Here is a 20935-nt window from a genome sequence, read left to right as displayed (position 1 = left end):
GCTTTGCTGACTCTCTCTACTTTTTCTTTTCTCATCTTCTCTTGAAGGTGCTTTTACTTATGAGCACAGCCTGAGTCTGTGGGCTTTTTTGGACGCTGTTTAATAACATTGAGTATGGAGCTACATTTTGCATAACGGTAAAAGGACTTTGTGTTCCAAGCATAGGCTCTTTGTATTAAGTTTCAATAATCCATCTGTTGTAGGCCTCCTTTATGCCCGAAGATGAGGATATAACACTTGTAGATATCTGTGAAAATGTATATGGCCTTGTTTTCTCTGAGTCCAAGGAGAGCAGTGTCTCTTTTGCTTGGCTTTCTGTCGCAGGGCTTTGATCTCCCGTCCCTTGTCTCATCCTTTCTCCTACTTTGAGCCCACTGGACCAGGCTAAACAATTCCTCCCCTCTTGGGTGTTTACACTCTCCCAGTGTTAGCAGAAGGTTATCGTGTCTAGTCTCAGACGTCACTTAGGCCATCTGTCTAACTTGAGCCCCTAATCACTCCTTTTTTATCCTTTCCTCCCCCACCCCAAGTCAATTATGTGACTCTCCCTGGAACTTCTTCAAACTTATCTCTACAGTTTTGGTGCCAGGGTGGCTGATATTGGGCACAGGAGCCAGGCAAAGTCTTCTTAGAACCAAGAGAAAGAAACCATTTCTCTGTCTTCAAGGCATGACGCCTCCTAGTCCTGGGATTTGAGGCAGCTTAGTTTTGCTGGTATTACCTTTCTTTCCATTCATTCATGGAATGAACGTTTAGTGAGCACTTAGTATATGCTGGTGCCTTATTAAACACCAAGAATATAATTCTATTTTATTAAACTTAAAAGACATTTAAGTAATCACTATATGCAAGGCATTATGTTAGAGGATGGATGTTCAAGGACAACTGAAACCAAAACCTTGCCTTCAAGGAGCTTGTAACCCCATGGAAGAACTGGACATGTAAATACTGAATTGAAATACAGTATAAAACGAAATGAGAGCAAATATAGGTCCAAGTAACATACCATGGGAAAATGAATAAAGAAGATTTAATTGTGGCCATTTGAAGGAGGGAGAATTGTAGGCAGCAGAAAGGAATCAGGGAAGACTTTAAGGAAGAGAAGAAATTTGAGTTTGACCTTCATAAATGAGATTTCCTTAATTAGAGGATAGGAAGATGGTGTATTAGACAGAATGAACAGAATTCATTCTTTATTTCAAGAGGTTTTTTTGAAAGAATGAGAAAAAGACATATTAAATGGAACAGCATTTGTTAATATTTCTTCTTTAAATACTTTGTGAACACCTCCTATGTGCCAGTCACTGTTCTAGAGGCAGTGGCAGAGCAGTGACCAAAGCAAAGTCCTTGTTCTCATAGAGCTTGCAGTCTAGTGAGCTGTCAAAACGGATGTGGCAGGGTTTCCCTTCTGTCCCATTGCTGTGATAATTAACCACATGTCTTACTGTACAAGTTCTTTGAATTAAAAAAAGTCTCTTTCCTGTCTGGGCAGTGGATATCTGGTGCCACCTACATCTTTCTAGATATTTCTTCTTAGCCAGATCTTTGACAAGTCAATAACAGACCAGATTCTGCACAAACCTTAGACAATAGTGACAGTTGATACTTTTGATTAACACCCTATGTTACTGGAAGATTATGAGGTGTGTTATTTTTATTTTATAATATACTTTCTAATTATTTGAAAATTAGTAATCTGCTTATGGAACAAATGGTAAAGACTAAACTAGAAGATGTGTTTAAGCAGAATATCCCCTCTCAATCAATTAGTGACCAGCACTCAAGTATAATCAGGTTTACCTTGATGAATCCTCTTCATTTCCCTCAGTTCCTGTGATACATCTGAGTGCTTGTCTTCCACCCCAGCTGATGTGTGTTTCTGTTTTACCCATGATCTCTTCATGGCTTTAGGCCATTTTAATTTGGTCAAGTTAAGCCTTTCTTCCCAAGTCTGCAATTGCCTTTGCCTCAATTCTAAGAGAGGCTGACAGTAGGAATGAGTCCAAAATTCCATTCATTTTATATTCACCACATCTGGGTTTCTTTTAGCATCATTTTCCCTCTTGAGAACATTTTCAAGGTTTTCCTAATTTTCTAGTGGTTTCTTCTTTTTTGTTGTTGTTGTTGGGGGGGGGTGCCTTTTGGAAGATTACTGCGAAGTTTCCAGCATTGATTATCTAGTCTTGAGTCTATTTATGTATATCCCTCTTTCTCTACCACCTTCTCTCATGTAGTAAAAGTTGTTTTCTTCTCTTCGTTTATTATGTAGGCGTCTTATTCTTGAGACCTAAGTTGTGGGTGATACTTCTCCTCTATTCCCCTTTGTTTCCTAGGGAACCTCTGATTCTTCAAAGAGTAGCCTGGATAGATCTTGCACCCTCTTGTAAGGGAACACCCTGGGTAGAGAGAGCAGCAATTAAAGTTTTCATGTGTGCTGATCTCACTGCAGCAACTACCCTAATTCTGTCAGTTCTGGAGCTCTCTAGCTAGACATTTGCAGCTGTCAATACTGCTCTCAACCACTAGGGGACACACTGTTTCCCTTAGCTCTTTTGGCATAGTTGCAGGCAGAAATCCCTTTTTTCCTTCAGTCAGTCTGTACCTGGTCCTGGGGCCACCATGTTTGGCCCTGCAGGTTGTGCATGGCACAGCGCCAGTGAGTTCCATTCTCATAAAGTAGGATGCTCCTGGATTCATGCAGGGCAGTGACCCTGACTTTGTTCAACCAAGGCAATGTCATTTTGTTTTTTAAACCTGAGACAAAACAAAACAAACAAACAAAAAAACAAAACCAGAACAACAACAAAAAATGTTTGGGTAAGAATAAATTATTCCCAAGACTATCATAGCATTATTCATACAGATAATATAAATTCTATTAAATACCTTACATATGTGTGCTCTAGAGTTAGGCAAACCTGTGTTTGAATCCTGACTACCACTTACTGGCTATTTGACTTCAGTTGAGCTGACTTTGGTCTAAATGGAGGCTCCAGAGTCTGGTGATCTGAGTTGAAACCTGGCTCTACTTAATTACTAGCTGCGGGACTTTGAGAAACTTACTTAACCTACCTGGCTTCAGTTTATTTTGGTGTAAAATAGGGATAATGTTCTCTTTAGAGTTGTGAGAGCTCAATGAGATATACTTGAGTGCTATTTGTAGTGTCTGGCACATTAGAAGCATTTGAAAGTATTAGTTATATGTGTAAATTGTTATTCTTAGGTTTCTTTCCATTTAGCAGTCATTCTGTTTTTAAAAAAATGGTGGTCAGGCATGGTGGCTCACGCCTGTAATCCCAGCACTTTGGGAGGCTGGGCGGATGGATCCCTTGAGGTCAGGATATCAAGACCATCCTGGCCAACACAATGAAACCCCATCTCTACTAAAAATACAAAAATTAGCCAGGTATTGTGGTGCACGTCTGTAGTCCCAGCTACTTGGGAGGCTGAGGCAGGAGAATCGCTTGAACCCAGGAGGCAGAGGTTGCAGTGAGCCTAGATGGCGCCACTGCACTCCAGCCTGGGCAACAAAGCAAGACTCTGTCTCAAAAAAAAAAAAAAAAAAAAAAAGTTAAAAATAAATAAATAAAAATAGTGTCCTCTTGGTTCAATGTTTATGCATATAACCTAATCTGAAAACAGTTTTCAGCGTTTTTTTCCCCCATTTTTGCTTTTTTTTTTTTTTTTTTTAAAGAGTGCAATGGTGTGATCTTGGCTCACTGCAACCTTTGCCTCCCAGGTTCAAGAGATTGTCTTGCCTCACCTTCCCAAGTAGCTGGGATTATAGGTACACACCACCACGCCTGGCTAATTTTTGTGTTTTTAGTAGAGACAGGGTTTCACCATGTTGGCCAGGCTGATCTTGAACTCCTGACCTCAAGAGATCTGCCTGCCTTGGCCTCCCAAAGTGCTGGGATTACAGGTGTGAGCCACTGTGCCCGGCTTTTTTTTAATTTTTATTTTTTTAATGTTGCCCAGGCTGGAGTGCAGTAGCTATTCACAGGCACAATCCTACTACTGAGCAGCATGGGAGTTTTGACCTGCTCTGTTAACAGCCTGGGCTGGTTCACCCCTCCTTAGGCAATCTGGTGGTCCCGCACTCCCGGGAGTCACCATACTCATGCTGAGCTTAGTGTGGACACCTGATCGACATAGCTCACTACAGCCCAGAACTCCTGGGCTCAAGCGATCTTCCTGCCTCAGCCTCCTGGTAGCTGGAACTATAGGCACACGCTGCACCCAGCAAGTTTTCAGTGTTCTTAAACTGAAATATCCCCTGCAACCAAAATAAAGAAAACCAAAAAAAAAAATAGTTCACATTAAAACAAGAATGAGTTGATCTTCTCCTATCAGTTGGCAAAAATTAAGATTATTATAGCTCTGACTAGAGTATGAAGAATTGGGCACTTTATACAATTTTGGTTGGAAGGTATATTGGTACATTTTTGGAGGGCATTTTTTTGGTAGTGTCAGATATGTCCTTTAGCCAGTGGGTATGTACTCTATAAAATTATTAACATACAAAAATACCTAATAAGCATGCTCAAAGCAGCATTGTTTATAATACAGAAAGTTGGAAACAGTTTAAAAGTCCATCATTATGGAAATATGAATAAATTATGGTTTATCCATATAAGGTAATGCAATGACGCTATTAAAAAGAATGAGGGCCGGGTGCGGGGCTCACGCCTGTAATTCCAGCACTTTGGGAAGCTGAGGGGGGCGGATCATGAGGTCAGGAGATCAAGACCATCTTGGCCAACATGGTGAAATGCCATCTCTACTAAAATACAAAAAATTAGCTGAGTGTGGTGGCACATGCCTGTAATCCCAGCTGCTTAGGAGGCTGAGACAGGGGAATCGCTTGAACCCTGGAGGCAGAGGTTTCGGTGAGCTGAGATCACGCCACTGCACTCCAGCCTGGCAACAGAACAAGACTCCGTCTCAAAAAAAAAAAAAGAATGAGATAGTCGAGGTGTGGTGGCAGAGGCCTGTAATCCCAGCGCTTTGGGAGGCCGAGGCAGGAAGATCACTTGAGGCCCAGAGTTCAAGACCAGCCTGGGAAACATATTGAGACTCCATCTCTAAAAAAAATTAAAAATTATAAAGTTAGCCAAGCACAGTGGCACGTTTCTGTAGTCCCAGTTACTCAAGAGGCTGAGGTGGGAGGATTGCTTGAGCCCAGGAGTTTGAAGCTGCAGTGAGCTATGATCCTGCCACTGTGCTTCAGCCTGGCAACAGAGCAAGACCCTGTCTCAAAAATAAATAAATAGGCCGGGTACGGTGGCTCACCCCTGTAATCCCAGCACTTTGGGAGGCCAAGGCAAGCAGATCACCTGAGGTCAAGAGTTCAAGACCAGCCTGGCCAATATGGCAAAATGCCATCTCTACTAAAAATAAAAATTAGCCGGATGTGGTGGTACACACCTGTAATCCCAGCTACTCAGGAGGCTGAGGCACAAGAATTGCTTGAACCCGGGAGGCAGAGGTTGCAGTGAGCCAAGATGGTGCCACTGCACTCCAGCCTGGGCAACAGAGCAAGACTCCATCCCCAATAAATAAATAAATAAATAAATGGCCTTGAAAAGATGACCATGATATACTGTTACGCAAAAAAAAAAAGGCAGAATGCATAAGAATATATGTAATGTGATCCCATTTGGGATGTTTATACCAAATAGAAAAAAAGTCTGGGAGCATACACATCAAATTGTTCACAGTGGTTTCCTCTGAGAGGGGGATTGGAGTTAAAGAGAATAAGTCTTTTATTTATATACATCTATAGTGTTTAAATTGATTAGTATTTTAAAAATAATTTTGTAAAATGCCCATAGAGGAAGAAATATAAATGGGTGAATTTTCCCAGTACCAATTCTTTATCTTGATAGAGTTCTTTGCTACTTCTTAGCTTCCTGGGTCCAGATTACTTTCCTCAACCCTGTCTGGCTTGGTGGGATTCTTGGTCCCTGTGGGAATCTGCATTCTAATTCTCTTCCAGAGTGTATAAGCACTAGATCAGATTCTCTGGATTCTTAGTCATATTTCATTGCTGCTTTTTTTTTTTTTTTTTTTTTTTTTAAAAAAAAAGACAGTCTTGTTCTGTCGCCCAGGCTGGAGTGCAGTGGCACAATCTCAGCTCACTGCAACCTCTGACTCCTGGATTCAAGTGATTCTCATGCCTCAGCCTCCCAAGTAGCTGGGATTACAGGTGCGTACTACCATCCTCAGCTTTTTTTTTTTTTTTTTTTTTTTGCATTTTAGTAGAGACCGAGTTTTGCCATGTTGTCCAAGCTGGTCTCAAACTCCTGGCCTCAAACAATCCACCTACCTCAGACTCCCAAAGTGCCGAAATTACAGGTGTGAGCCACCATGCGCAGCCAAGTTTCACCATTCTTGAAGGTTTCCTTAGCTCCTGGACCTTTGAAGACCCTGTTCTCACATCCTGATAGATTTGTATCTCTTTGATCGACTTCCTCATATTAAAGCTGTTGACGCTTAGAAAACTATCCTTTTGTTCTAAACTAGTTCTAGCCTAGGGTTGGTAATTACTGCGTGATTCCTGACTATAGTGTGAATATGTCATGTGCCATGTTCCCAGAAGATTCTTACTTTATGTCCACCTTCTTGCCACAATAACCGAAGGCTTCCTTCTCCTGTATTAAAGATGTGCCTCCACTATACCACCCCTTCCCTCAGTGGACCTCCCACTGGATGCCACCTACCAGTTTCAGAAATACACCTTGCATTTCCCCATTCTGTCCTCTTTTCCTACCCTTCCCCGGTTCCTGGGCCCTACCATTGTACCTTCTGAAATTCATAGTTTATAATCAGCAAAATCTTCTTTATCTTCAGTCTCTTCCTCGAGCATTACTTTCTCCTTCTTGGTCAGAAACCTGGCCTTCCCCTCAAGACTTTTCCCATGTCTTTTCTGCCGCACTCTCACACGGTGGCTGTTTCTTCTTTCATAGTCCTCTTACTACTGAGTATGGAGCTGGGATACATGTCTTCCTTATTTCTAATTGCTGGTTTCTGACCATGTCTGCTCCCTCTTCTTTAAAAAGCCCCAGCTTTGAGTCTGATGCATCTGAACCTGTCACCCAGGACTCTTCACTGTTATAAAATGCACTGACTCTAAGTAATTCCCACTCATTTCTTGAGGAATTTAGCTCCTGACTCACTACTGCCTTCTCCAGTACTTCTCTAATTATCTTGACTCTTGCCCTATCTCATTCACTGACTTCTCTGGACATACTCTAGAGCAGTGGTTCTCAACAAGGGGAGGTTTTGCCCATAGGGAACATTTGGCAAGGTCCAGAGACATTTTTGGGTCTCATAACTTGAGAAGTGCTACTGGCATCTGGTGTAGTGAGTAGAGTCCAGGGACACTGTTCAATGTCCTGTAGTGCACAGGACAGCCCTCCAGCATGAAGAATTGTTCAGCACAAAGTGGCAGTAGTGCCACTGTTAGAAGCTCTGTTCTAGAGTCTGCTCTAGGCCTTGTAATCACCAATCATTGCACTCCTCCATATTCTCAGTTTTATACATCCTACTTTCTGAGCATATCTCCATCCTCTTTTTCCAGCTGTCTTCTGCCTTGACTCAACATTCCTTTAATCCTACAGAGAGCTCCAGCCCATTGATCTTACCTTCCTTTTCATTGTCCTGACTCCTGTGATACCCTGCCTCCCTTCCTTACCCAGCTTCTATGGTCAATTATAACCATTCCCTTGCGCGTACTCCTGATTTTATTGCCCATTTCTTGTGTACAGTTAAACTCAACTTTCTACCTCCTCCATACCTATGCAGTCAAATGTAGTCAGAAAGCAAAACGTAACAACCATGCTGACTAGTTTCATCATTTTATTTATTTATTAAAAAAATTTTTTTAGAGACAGGGTCTCGCTGTGTTGCCCAGGCTTGTCTCGAACTTCTGGGCTTAAGCAATCCTCCTACCTTGGCCTCTCAAAGTGCTGGAATTACAGGAGTGAGTCACTGCACCCAGTCTGACTAGTTGCAATTTAAATTCTTGACCCTGCCTCTCAAATGCACCCTTAATGCTGCCAGACAATTAAATTTCCCTAAAAAAGAATAATCAGTCAGAAATGAACTTTTGCAGACTTAAACCATACTTCTGCTTCCTCCTAACATATGTACCCTCAGACACTGCTTTTCCACCTGTGTGCAAAGATAAAGTAGCCTTGCCTCTGTCTAAAGGCTGTCTCTCCATTTGTGCATTAGATTCTATCTCACCTATCAAGGAAATTGCTCAGTAATTGCCCTCTCCCTAAGTTTTTGTTTTCTATAACATTGTTATATTAGTATTCAAGTGTACTATTATTCTTCCACCTTAAAAAATCTTTCTGACACCCCAGTTTGCCCACCAATCACCACCCTACATCTTCACTCCCCTTCCCTACAAAACTCCTTATAAGTGTTGTCTATTTTTACTGTGATCTTACCTTCCTTTTCTTCCAGTTCTGTCTTAAAACCATTTAAATGGGGTTTTGGGTCTCATCACGCCATTGAAATTGTTCTTGAAAAGGTTACTAATGACTTTTACGTTGCAAAATCCAGTAAATAGTTCTCATCTCTCATCTTATTTGGTCAAACAGCATTTGATAAAGTTGGTCGCTCAGTCCTTCTCGACATAGTTCGTTTGGTTTCCAGAGCAATACACTTTCCTGGCTTTATTTTCTGCTTCATCAGTTACTTCTTCACAATCTTCTTTGCTGATCTCTTCTCTTCTGCACTACCTCCAAGGCTCAGTCCTTGGCCCTCTTCTATTCTCTACCCACATTTGCCCTGTTGGTGATCACTTTCAGTCTCATGGCTTTAAACATCATCTTTATCCCTGTGTCTTCAGCCCAGTTCTTTCTCCCAAACCCCAGACTTGTATATTCAACTACTTGTTCAACATTTCCACCTGGAAGTCTAATAGATCAAACTCAACATATTCATATTGAACTTCTCGTTTCTTCCCCACTCCCGCCAACCCCCACATCAAGCCTGCTCATCCCATAGCCTTTTCCTTGGTTAGTGGCAACTTCATCCTTTCAGACTTGCTCAGGTTAAAAATCTTGGAGTTGAGCCAGATATGCTGGAGCACATGGGTAGTCCCAGTTACTTGGAAGGCCAAGATAGGATGATCTCTTGGGCCCAGGAGTTTGAATCCAGCATAGACAATATAGCAAGATTCTGTGTCTGAAACAAATAAATCTTGGAGTCATGTTTGACTCTTGTCTTTCTCTCATACCCCACATCTAATCCATCAAGAGATTCTATTGGCCCTTCTTTCAAAATAAATACAGAATCTGCCTCTGCTCTAGTACCTTGATCTGAGCCACCATCATTTCTTGCTTAGGGGACTACAGTTGTCTCTGGGTTTCCATCCTTGTTCTCCTATACAGATGTCCCTTGACTTATGATGGGGTTACATCCTGATAAACCCATCATAAGTTTAAAATATCATAAGTTGAAAATGTATTGAATACACTTAACCTACAGAACATTATAGCTTAGCCTATCTTAAGCATGCTCAGAACACTTACATTAGCCTACCGTTGGGCAAAATCATCTAACACAAAGCCTATTTTATAATGAAATGCTGAATATCCCTGAATATCTACTGAATGCATATCACTTTCACACCATTGTAAAGCCAAAAAAATCATAAGCCAGGAATTGTCTATAATCTCTTCTCAACCTGGAAGCTGGAGTGATTCTTTAAAGTTCTGAGTCAGTTCATGCCACTTCTTTGCTCAAAACTCTGCAAGGGATTCCATTTTACTCTAAGTAAAAATAGTTGTCACAGTGGCTCACAAGGCCCCTTCTTATCTGATCCCTATAATCTTTCTGACCTCATCTCTTAACCACCTTTCTCTCTCTTACGTCACTCTAGCTACATTGGTCATCTTACTGTTTTGTTTAACACCCTGGGCACACTCCTGTCTCATGCCCTCTGCTTCCAGCACTTGTGCCCCAGATATCCATAGGCTAATTCCCACACTGTCAAATCTTGCTAAATGTCATCTCATCAAAGCCTACCCTGATCACTTTATTTCAAATTGCAACCCACCTTTTCATCCCTACATTCCCAATCCTTTACCCTACTCTTTTTTCCCCCCATTGCATTGAACATTTCTTAACATAACTAATATTGATGGTGTTCTACTGCTAAAATATAAGCTCCTCAAGGGCAGGAATTTTTGTATGTTCTGTTGACTTCTGTGTCTCAGTAGCCAGAAATAGTACCTGGAACATAGTAGGGCCTCAATAAGTACCTGTTGAATTAATACTTGTCTACTTTTAGGCATGATTGCAGAGCAAAAATGACAGAAAATCTGAGTCAATTGAGTAGTAATTTCATATATCTCTACAGCACTTTATGTTTACAGAATCTTTCCCAGGTCATTGCCAACTCTTTCTCCTGCTTCCTCAAGTATTCTTCTCCTGAGGGGGGATTAGTCTTGCACAGTTCTATCAACTTTATGCAATAAAAATTCAAAGAATTAAAAAATACATAAATAGCAAGAGATAGGTCCTCTCACTTTCCTCTGCCTTGAATTATTTAGAAAGAAGGAAATCTTAGAAAGCCATGTATCCGTGATCCAAGTGGCCCTCTCTAAGTTTGATTCCTTGATTTCTGGGCTTTGATGTTGAGTTTTAGGACATGTTTCTGTATGAGGTAGAATGCTTTGTATCTAGGAGCTCCTTAACATTAGTCTCCACCTGTCTCCCTGAATCTAAATTTTGGTTTATCAAGCCTCTTACTCTTTGCCAGTTTTTTTTTTTTTTTTTTTTGAGACAGAGTCTCGCTCTGTCACCTAGGCTGTAGTGCAGTGATGTGATCTCGGCTCACTGAAAGCTCTGCCTCCCGGGTTCACGCCATTCTCCTGCCTCAGCCTCCTGAGTAGCTGGGACTACAGACGCCCGCCACCACACCTGGCTAATTTTTTTTTGTATTTTTAGTGGAGACGGTGTTCCACCGTGTTAGCCAGGATGGTCTCGATCTCCTGACCTCGTGATCCACTGGTCTCAGCCTCCCAAAGTGCTGGGATTACAGGCGTGAGCCACGGCTCCCGGCCTGCCAGTTTTTTTTTAAAGCTTCTCTATCTAGGCCCAATTCAGATGTTGTCAAATTGATACATTTATTGCTTCACCAGCTTTTATCTGGTTTTCTGCTTTCAGTCTTCCTCATTACCTCGTGGAAAATGTTTTGAATTTTGTGTGTACTTTGAAACCTGCCCCTTAGCTCTCTGATTGCATTTATAATAGTACCCATACCCCTCCTCCCTGAACTAGATCCTAGGCTCTTAAGAATTTAATCAAGAAACTAATCCTGCTATGGATGGTGCTCTCCCCATTGGCTGTGAGCTCTCATCCCTGTGGTAAAGGCTTCCTTGAAGCAGTCCAGGCCTGGCCACAAGAAGTTGGCAGAGGCTAAGGAGTCTTTAACTTAGGTTTCAGTTGTATGGGGAATGATATGGGAAGGAGACAGCTATTAAGTGACCATTAGGTTTAAAGCATTGTACAATATCACCCAGAAACACATGCTAAGAACCTGATGGTAAGATCTTTTAACAGTCAGGACTACTAGTAACCAAATAATTTATCATCTGTCAGTTAAAAGATATACCCATCAAAACTGGAGACCCGGCATATTGGCCTAGAACTCTACACACTGTGTCGGTCTCTTTTTATTATGGTAGGCTTTTGTTTCCATTGTCTTCCCTGACTTACTCTCTCACAGATCTTTCAAAAGCCACCTCGGTAGTTAGGCTGAATGGAAATGGGAAAGGAAGAAAGCTGATTTAGCCAAGTGTTTCCTTAGCCATACCCACTGCCCACCTTCTAGGATGGGACCAATGTGGTCTTCCACATGCCTTGGTCAGTCTTTTCTTTAGATCCTCCTAGGTGCTCTTCTACTCTGGCTAGTGGCCTTTGGGATGGAGTGGGGGTTGTTATTACCTGGGGTGAAAATCAGAGGGACTAAAATTCCTCTCCCACCCTCTTCCTCTGTTTTGGTGGTTTGGAGGGTCAAGGCCTTGACAGATAATGTTTTATTATTAGCAGGTGTTCAAGATGCCCTGTAACCAGAGCCTAGATTTGGTCTTTCCTTCTTCCCCTCACCTGGAGATGAACCCTGGCGTGCTGTTCTGTTGCCTAGGGTCAGCCTGGTGTCAGGGCTGCCTGTTTGTGCCTCCTAAGTGAGCCTGAGGATAGGGGGTTAGCACACTCAATGGGAATCCTACACCCACAGCTATGACTTCCTGCAAGGAAGTGGAGAGATTATCAGTTAGGAAATGCTAAATTAAGTAACCAGGGCATTCTCTCCTGCTTAGTGAAACCTAGATCCAATGAGTGTGAGATGTACTGTACCTAGAAATGATCTGGGCATTTTGGAGTACCTGGACAATAGCCAGGAGTGAGGACAAGGATGCAGAAATTCTGAACCAGGGAACTAGAAGTCTCAGGAAGTAGCTCTTAGCCTCAAGCCTGATCATATCCATTTAGGAAAACTTCTTCCAAATCAAGCTGTCTTGACTCTTCTGCAGATTCAGACTTCTCTCTTTCTCTAGTCCCCTTTTCCCAGCACCCAGCCACAACCTCCGTTTCCACAGTACTGTCAGACTCCTGCTCTGAGTGGGGGGTCTGAATTGAAGTATATCTTAATTTCCAGTTCTTTTTTTCTCCCTACCCTCCATCTTTTTCTGGGATCTTTTTAATGGCTAGTAAGTCTTGCTTAATTTTCCCCAGACACTGGATGCTAGGGTCATCCTAACATTTTAGATCAGATCAGATCCCTCCATCACCACCCCAGCCATGGGTTAGGCAGGTACCCTGTTGAGAATGAGTCTTCTAAGTTAAACTGGTGGCAGACAACTCAGGCCTAGCAGTTGACCTTCTCCCCTTCGACTTCCTAACCTCAAAACCTGCCAGTCTTGATTTCCTGGAAAGTGGCTTTGTATCTAGAACTTATTTTTCTCTAGAGCCTCTCCTCAGAATCCTTGCCCATCTTTAAACTTGGAGTCTAGTGGGACCAGGCATTGACACAGGCTGGAGATGTTCCTCAACACACGTTCCATGCTTGCACTTCGGTAGTCACTGCTGATGTTGTATTAAGTAACTTCATTTTCCAATTGTGTGTTTGGTTTGATTTGGTTTCACTGTGTCTTTTAAAAATATTTTTACTATAAAGTATTTAATACACACAAAAGAACATATAATAAAACAAACACTATATACCCACTATTCAACTGCATTTTTAAACAGTTAATAGTAATATTCAGTTCCTTTCCCAGTCACTTCTCCTTTCCTGTTTGCCCTTAGTGGGATTAAAAACAGTGGGAAGAGCAGCTGGAGAGGCCTGCAAGGTCATTCTGTTCCCTTCTCCACAGAAGTGGCCCCAGATCTACGTCTGTCTTGTGGGAGTTTAGGCACTGACCATTCTGTGTTCAGAGCACAGTTTATCCCCCTCAGTTTTTCTCTGTCAGTAGTATCGAAAATCTGTTTTAAGACACATTTTGCAAGAGGACCTCTGATAGCTTAGGATTCTTCTTCTGGCCATTTATATATCCCTCTTGTCCTTGTCTCCTTAAACCTAAAGATGCACAGTTTCAGGTAGTGCCCTGGCTTCTCTATTAATTGTTCATCTTGCTCCCTTTCTTCTGGCTCCTATGAGTTCACTGTCTACCTGTTGATTAGTCACCCTGCCTGCCAGGGTAGCCCTCTATGTAGAGGACAGGCAGCTTTACCTCCTCCCTAAGGTATTCGGCAGTGGTATCTTCTACAGGAGATTTATGGAAATCAGCCGCTGTGGGCTTTACAGAATCTGGAGTATACATACCCTGAACTGATTATAAATTAAGGAATTTCTCATCTGGAAGGCTGTTAATATACACAGATATACATAGTGTCTTGCAAACATGTTTCATTGAGCACTTTTTTTTTTTTTTTTTTTTGTGAGACGGAGTCTGGCTCTGTCGCCCAGGCTGGAGTGCAGTGGCCGGATCTCAGCTCACTGCAAGCTCCGCCTCCCGGGTTCACGCCATTCTCCTGCCTCAGCCTCCCGAGTAGCTGGGACTACAGGCGCCCGCCACCGCGCCCGGCTAGTTTTTTGTATTTTTTTTAGTAGAGACGGGGTTTCGCCGTGTTAGCCAGGATGGTCTCGATCTCCTGACCTCGTGATCCGCCCGTCTCGGCCTCCCAAAGTGCTGGGATTACAGGCTTGAGCCACCGCGCCCGGCCTGAGCACTTTTGTTTGAAGTATTAGCAATTAATTGTGAGGCAGAAAAATCTCCTTAATTAGCTTAAGTGAAAAGGGGATTTACTGAATAGGCACAGGGTGGTCTCTTGGTACCTAATTGCAGATGGCTACCCATGCCTCACAGGAACTGGACAGGCAGCTTCTTTCTCTGTGATCTCAAGATCTCTTATCTCTGCCCCCTACAGCCAATTTGTTTCTACTCCTGCAGACCATTGACTGGCATCTGGCTTTGGCTCCCCTTACTGCTAACTCTGAACTGGCTCTATGTGGTCTTTCTGATTATGCATCCACTGTTACCCAATGAGAGTCTTTACATCTTTACAGCAGGGGTTTTTACCCTGGGGTCTATGGATGCCTTGGGAATTCATGCTTAGAGTTCAGGGTTTCGTGAATGGAATGAGGGAAAGTTGCATCTTATTTTCATTAACCTGTAACTGGAATTTAGCATTTCCTTCAATTATAAATGTAAGCAAAAGACACTGTGTATTAGAAGTATCTGTCACCAGTAGAAATCACAGATACTTTCATATCATTCTATACTGCTGCAGATATCTTGAAATACAGTTTTTGCTGATTACTGCTTGAAATTATGGTTATTAGACTCATTGCTAGATCTCATGATTTAATGTGTTAATAAAGAAGCTCGTATGTTATAATATTACAGATTAGTTTAAAAATATTTGAATAATAACATTTCAATTAATTGGTTTCCTTTGTAATCCTGTAATTTTTTTTTTTTTTTGAGACAGTGTCTCACTTTGTCCCTCAGGCTGGAGTGTAGTGACACAATCATAGCTCACTGCAGCCTTGAACTCCCAGGCTCAAGCAGTCCTCCCTTCTTAGCCTCCTGAGTAGCTGGGACCATAGGCATGTGCCACTCAGTACACCTGGCTAAGTTTTCACTTTTTATAAAGACAGAGTCTCACTATGTTGCCCAGACTGGTCTGCTCTTCTCTCAAAGCAGACTGTACATAGACCTGTATCATAGAACTGAACATATTTTGCTAAACCCACAATCAGTCATTTATTTCTTTGTACCTAGAATAATGTGGCTCAGAGAAGGTGTCAAGTAAATAGTTCTTGAATGAATAGGTCTGTTTGCTTATGTGGCTTGAAACTTTGTCCCCAATTCTGCTCTCAGGACATTATCTCCTGCTATTAAGCAAGGATTTATTCATTAATTTTATATACACACACACTTGGTATATACACACACCCTTGTTCATTTAATAACAAATTTAAAGAAGCTTTTTCAACAATCCTTTGAATTTTGTTATCACCCAGTGCTGGAAAATGGTGTTCCCTTGGCATTTCCCCAGAGAGTTTGCAGCAGAATGTATTTCCTAGAGTTTAATTCAGCATTCCTAGACCTCAGGCTAGCTTAGCAGGAAGTAGCCTTTAGAACGAAGTCAGACTCAATGGTAGAGAAGCTTAGACTGTGGGAAGCAGCCATCTGAGAAATCCAGGGCATCGAATTTGAAAGGCGCTGAGGGCTCAGCACTTCCAGTTCAGTCATTTCATCTCTACAGGACTTTGGGAGACTCTTGCCTCCCTATCCCCATCCTCACCCCACCCTCCACCCCAGCCATGTGTTTCTTGCCTGATACCAACCATGTTTGCCCTTAGAATGCTGATAGGAATAGCTTTATAAGGAAAGAACTTGCAGAAATGGCTCTGAGGTTATGCTATTTACCCTAGCTTAAACTCCACAGGAATCTAGGACTGCAGAAAAAAGAACTGAGACGTCACCAGAGTTTCAGCTTCTGGCTTTTTGGACTCGGTGCGAGATTGGCAGCCAAGGGCTCCTATCTAACTGGGCTAGTCATAAGAGAGTCCTCAGCCGGAACTGGGATAAACCTGCATCCTAAAACTTTTTCCACAGATACAAACTGTAAGCTCTATGAGGGCAGTGGCCATGTCTCTCCCCCGAAACTGAATTCCCAGCACATACTTCAGTGCCTGGCACATAGTAGGTACTTATATTTGCTGGATGAATGGTCCCTGAACTCTAGGTCCCTGAACTCACAGCCTAATGGGGAAGACAGGAAATGAGTAAATGAATAATGGAAAATTATTATAATTACTTGAGGAAAATGAATAGAATGCTGTAAAAGCACTTCAGGTGATATGGTCAGGGGGCCAGAAGAAGTGACATTTAAACTGAGAGTTGAAAGATGAGAAGAAACCAGCCGCTTGAATAAGTTGGAGGACACAGATGGCCCCTTAATAGTAATTCAGAGGAGGAAGTGTGTATACCTATCTAGATTTTTGTAGGCTATTTGTGGGAAAAGAAGGGCCTACTGTTGATTCACGGTTCGTCTATTCACTGCTGCCCCCACCCCACACTGTTCCTTACATATCCGGCTTTGTTTAGTAAGGCCTCAGACCTAGTGCTGTTGACTGGGAATCAAAGGCTCCAGTGTGTGACTAGCTGTGAAGAACAATTATTTGTTTATGTGTCTGACTCTTCAGCCAGACTATGAGCTCCCTGAGGACAGTGAACCCTGTCTTATCCTTAGGACACAGCATGCTATAGTGTATCCTTGGCAATTTTGTTTAATGATTGAATTAATAATAACAGTTAATACTTATTGAGCACTTCCTATGTGCCAGACATGATAGGGAGAACTTTACTTGCATTATCTCATTTAATCCTCATAATAACTCTATAGTGCAGGTAGTAATATCATTCCCATTCCACAGCTGAAGAAACTAAGGCTTAGAGATGAAATAATGGGTCAGGGATTTGAGTGTAAGCAGTTGAACTCCAGAGCCCACACTGTTTTTGCTGAAATAAAGTGATTTTCCTAGTTGCCTTCAAATAGTTGAGAGTGCATGGAACTCTCAAGGGAACAGAATTAATATGTTACATACATTGTCTCATTTAACAATCCTTGGACAACCCTCATTAGTAGGAATTCCTTTACTCATTTCATAGAGGGAGAATTGAGGCTCAGAAAATTAAGTCACTTGGCCAAGATCAAGATCATAAAACAAACATGTAAGTGGTGGACTTATTTTCAAAACCAGGTCTGTCTGACTCTAGATCCTGTGGTCTTTCAACATGCCATGCCACCTCCAGTCTCTCAGCCACTGGTAGGTATCTGCTCCACTGACTGCTTAAAGTTCTTTAAAAGTTGTCCAAGCCTGTTGGGAGCCTGAGCATCTATTCCTAAAAGAGGAAATAGAGTGGAGAATAGGCAAAAGAGATGGGGAGAATAGAGACTTTATCTATTTCAAAACTTGTTTTTAAAATTAGAGCTATAATCCACATACCATGAAATGTACCAAAAAGTATATACCAAAAGTATATACAATTCAGTGGTTTTAGTGTATTCACAAGGTTATGCAACCACAACTACTATCTAATTCCAGAACATTTTCATCACCCCAAAAAGAAATGCCATACCTATTTGCAGTCATTCTCCATTCGCCCTGTCTCCTATCCCCTGGAAATCACTACTCTTTGTCTTTATGGATTTGCCTATTCAGTGTATTTCATAAAAACGGGATCATACAATATGTGGTCTTTCGTGTCTGGCTTCTTTCACTTAGCATTATGTTCTTAAGGTTCATGTATTAAAGCGAATATCAATACTTTATTCCTTCTTATGTTAGAACAAAATACCATTGTACAGTATACCACATTTTGTTTATCCATTCATCCGTTGATGGACATTTGGGTTGTCTCTACTTTTTGGCTCTTATGAATAATGCTGTTATGAACATTTGTGTTCACATTTTTGTGTTAACATATGTTTTCAATTCTCTTGGGGATGTACCTAGGAGTAGAATTGCTGGGTCATATAGTAACTCTATGTTTAACATTTTTAGTAACTGCCTCGCTGTTTTCCATAGTGATTCATCTTTTATTAATAAACTTTTAAAATTGAAGTATAAGATGCATGTAGGAAAGTGCCCATATCAGAAGTGTACAGCTTGAAGAATTATTACAAAATTAACATAGCTGTGTAACCAGCACCCAAATCAAGAGCTAGAAAATTTCCAGTACTCAAAAGTACTCCCCTATTATCTGCCAGTGTCTACCACCTCCAAAGGGTAACACCACTATCCTGACTTCTAATATGATCATTAAGTTAATTTTGCTTGTTTTTGAGCTTCATAGAAATGGAATAATACAGTATATACTATTTTGCGTATGACTTCTTTTACTCAACAAAATGTTAATTTTTTTTTTTTTTTCTTTTCTTGAGACAGGGTCTCACTCTGTTGCCCAGGCTGGCCTGCAGTGGCACGATCACAGCTCACTGTAGCCTCGAACTCCTGGGCTCAAGCAATCCTCCTGCCTCAGCCTCCCAAAGTGCTGGGATTACAGGTGTGAGCCACACACCTGACCCAAAATGTTAATGCAATTCATCCATGTTGCTCTTTGTAGCCATACTTTTAAAATTTTCACTTCTGTATAATATTTGATTGTAAAACTATACCACCATGTATTTCCCTAGTTGTGTTGGAGAAATACATAGAAGTGGAATGTCTAGGTCATAGGTGTGTATATTTTTAGATTTAATAGATACTGCCAAACTATTTTCAAAAATGACTGTATCAATTTATAACCACACAAGCAGTTTAGGAGAATTCTGGTTGTACTATTTCTTTGTCAACACTTGATATTATCTTCCTTTTTCCTTTTAGCCATTATGATGAATATGTAGTGATATTCTGTTGTGGTTTTAATTTTCTCAATGAGGTGCTGTACATTTTTATGTAATTATCAGTCATTTAAATATGACTAAGACTTAGGTATGACTAAGTCTTTTTCTTACTGATTTTTAAGAGTTTTTAATATATTTTGGAAATGAGTTCTTTGTTGGTATATGTATTGCAAGTATTTTCTCCTACATTGTAGCTTGCTTTTTTGCTCTCTTAAATATCTCTTTCGATGAACAGAAGTTCTTAATTTTAATCTAGTCCAATTTATCAATCTTTTCCTTTATAGTTTGTGTCCTGTTAAGAAATCTTTACCTCTTCAAGGTCATGAAGATCAGTACCTTATATTATTTCCAGTGTGTGTGGCAGGTGGAGGAGGTGGTGCATCACCCTATACAGTAAGATTTCTCAGGGCAGAGAGGACACTGCCACCCTCCAGAGAGGCGGGCAGCAGGCGGGATGGGGGCAGGGAGTCCATGAGAACGTGGCTGCTATGGGCTGTGTTCCCAGCTGTCAAGCGTGTAATCTGGAGTGAAAGAGAATCCTTTTGGTGGTGGAGGTCCTACAGAGGATACTGCGGGGTACTCTAAATCAATTTTGTACCCTAGACACCCAGTTGACTGTCCTCTCTTCTCCACTAAGACAGGAAAAAAAAAAAGGAATCTGCACTCCTGCACAGTGCCAGTAGCACAGGGCAGGGATGAAGAGCTTTCAGAGCCACACTATCGGCCTTATAGCTGTGATTTTCTTTTTGTTATTAAATCTGATGCTTTTGTTCTTTCCAGTTTCTACCACATTGTTTCATTTCCATTTGGGAAGAGGATGTTGAGGTGGCTGAATTTGAGAGAGGTACTAAAATAATGTTCAAACTGCTTGTTTCCCTGCTAGGCTGGTCGGAGCCCCTTCCCTGAGCCAGAGCTGACAGGAGCTGCTTGTTCTTCTTGGAGAAGGAGTGGGAGTAGAGAAAAGAACGAATGAGAGTTGCTCCTACACTTTCTGAGGGGCTCTGAGGATCCGTCCCCCCCAGGAAACCACTTTCGTTCCCCAAGCCCCTCTGCTGCTCGTTAGTTGCCCTCCAGACTAGAAAGCCATGGTTTGTGCTGGGGCTGGGTGGGGCTCCAGGGACAGTTTAGGCTCTGGCCCTCCAAAGGGGAGGGGGTGGCTATAGAGCAAGCAGAGGGTCACAGCTCAGTCTGTACCATTTGCTTGTCACCTTGAGAAGTTCCACCTTGTCTAGCAAAACCTCCTTTCAGAGGCAGCCACCACAAAGGGCTCTTATGAGAGCTACTGCCCCACCCCCACCTTCACTTCCACTCCCTTTACCATTATTTTTCTTTGGGGGCAGAGCTGAGGGGCCTTCCTGCTATGACTCTGAGGGGCTGTACTTATTTTAAAAGGAGATTCAAGTCTAGAGACTTCCCATACCAGAGATTCATTTTTCTGATTTTCCAGTATACTTGGAGGACACTCAAGGGGTGAAGTAAGGCTTTCCTTTTCTAGAGGGCATTTTGTCTTTTCCCTCTTTCAGCCTCTTGAGCTATTTGGAGATTTAAGAAGAGAAGTGAGAGCCAGCTTCTAGTACCACTAGACCTCAGAACAGGGACCACTTCCTTACAGGGGTAGGAGATGGCAGGGAGAAATGGATGTCTCATTGGTAAGAGGCATTATAATATAGTGATTCAAGTGTAGGTTCTAGAGTTCAACTTCCTGGGCCTTCTGTTTCCCCATTCTGCTGTGACCTTGGTCAAGTTACTTAATCTCTTCAAGCCTTTGTTTTCTTATATATAAAATGAGATTGGGCTTCAAGTCATGACAAATAAGTAACTTAAAAAAACCAAAAATAAATAAAATGAGAATGATTTTAGAGCCCAACTGATAGGGTAACAGTGGAGGTTAATTGCAGTAATGTGTCAAAATGCATAGCCTAAGTACCTAGCACATAGAAAGCATTTACAAAGTTAATCTTACTAATATTTTTCAAGCCTTCTGTTTGGACCT

At 41.7% G+C, this 20935-nt stretch overlaps 1 protein-coding gene across 5 annotated transcripts in view; it reads left to right on the top strand.

The window, feature by feature from the left end:
* NHEJ1 (non-homologous end joining factor 1) overlaps nucleotides 1-20935 on the top strand; it is an 89366-nt gene that overhangs the window by 57366 nt on the left and 11065 nt on the right. For 2 of the 5 annotated variants that reach the window (XM_077956364.1, XM_077956363.1), the window contains exon 6: nucleotides 17297-17362. In XM_077956364.1, coding sequence (XP_077812490.1) covers nucleotides 17297-17362 — 66 coding nt within the window. 5 annotated transcript variants of the gene reach the window in all.

The sequence above is a fragment of the Macaca mulatta genome, chromosome 12 (assembly GCF_049350105.2).
Source record: "Macaca mulatta isolate MMU2019108-1 chromosome 12, T2T-MMU8v2.0, whole genome shotgun sequence".
Classification (NCBI taxonomy): Eukaryota; Metazoa; Chordata; class Mammalia; order Primates; family Cercopithecidae; genus Macaca; species Macaca mulatta.
Note: the sequence above shows the minus strand (reverse complement) of the source record. Positions and strands in the feature narration are given on the sequence as shown.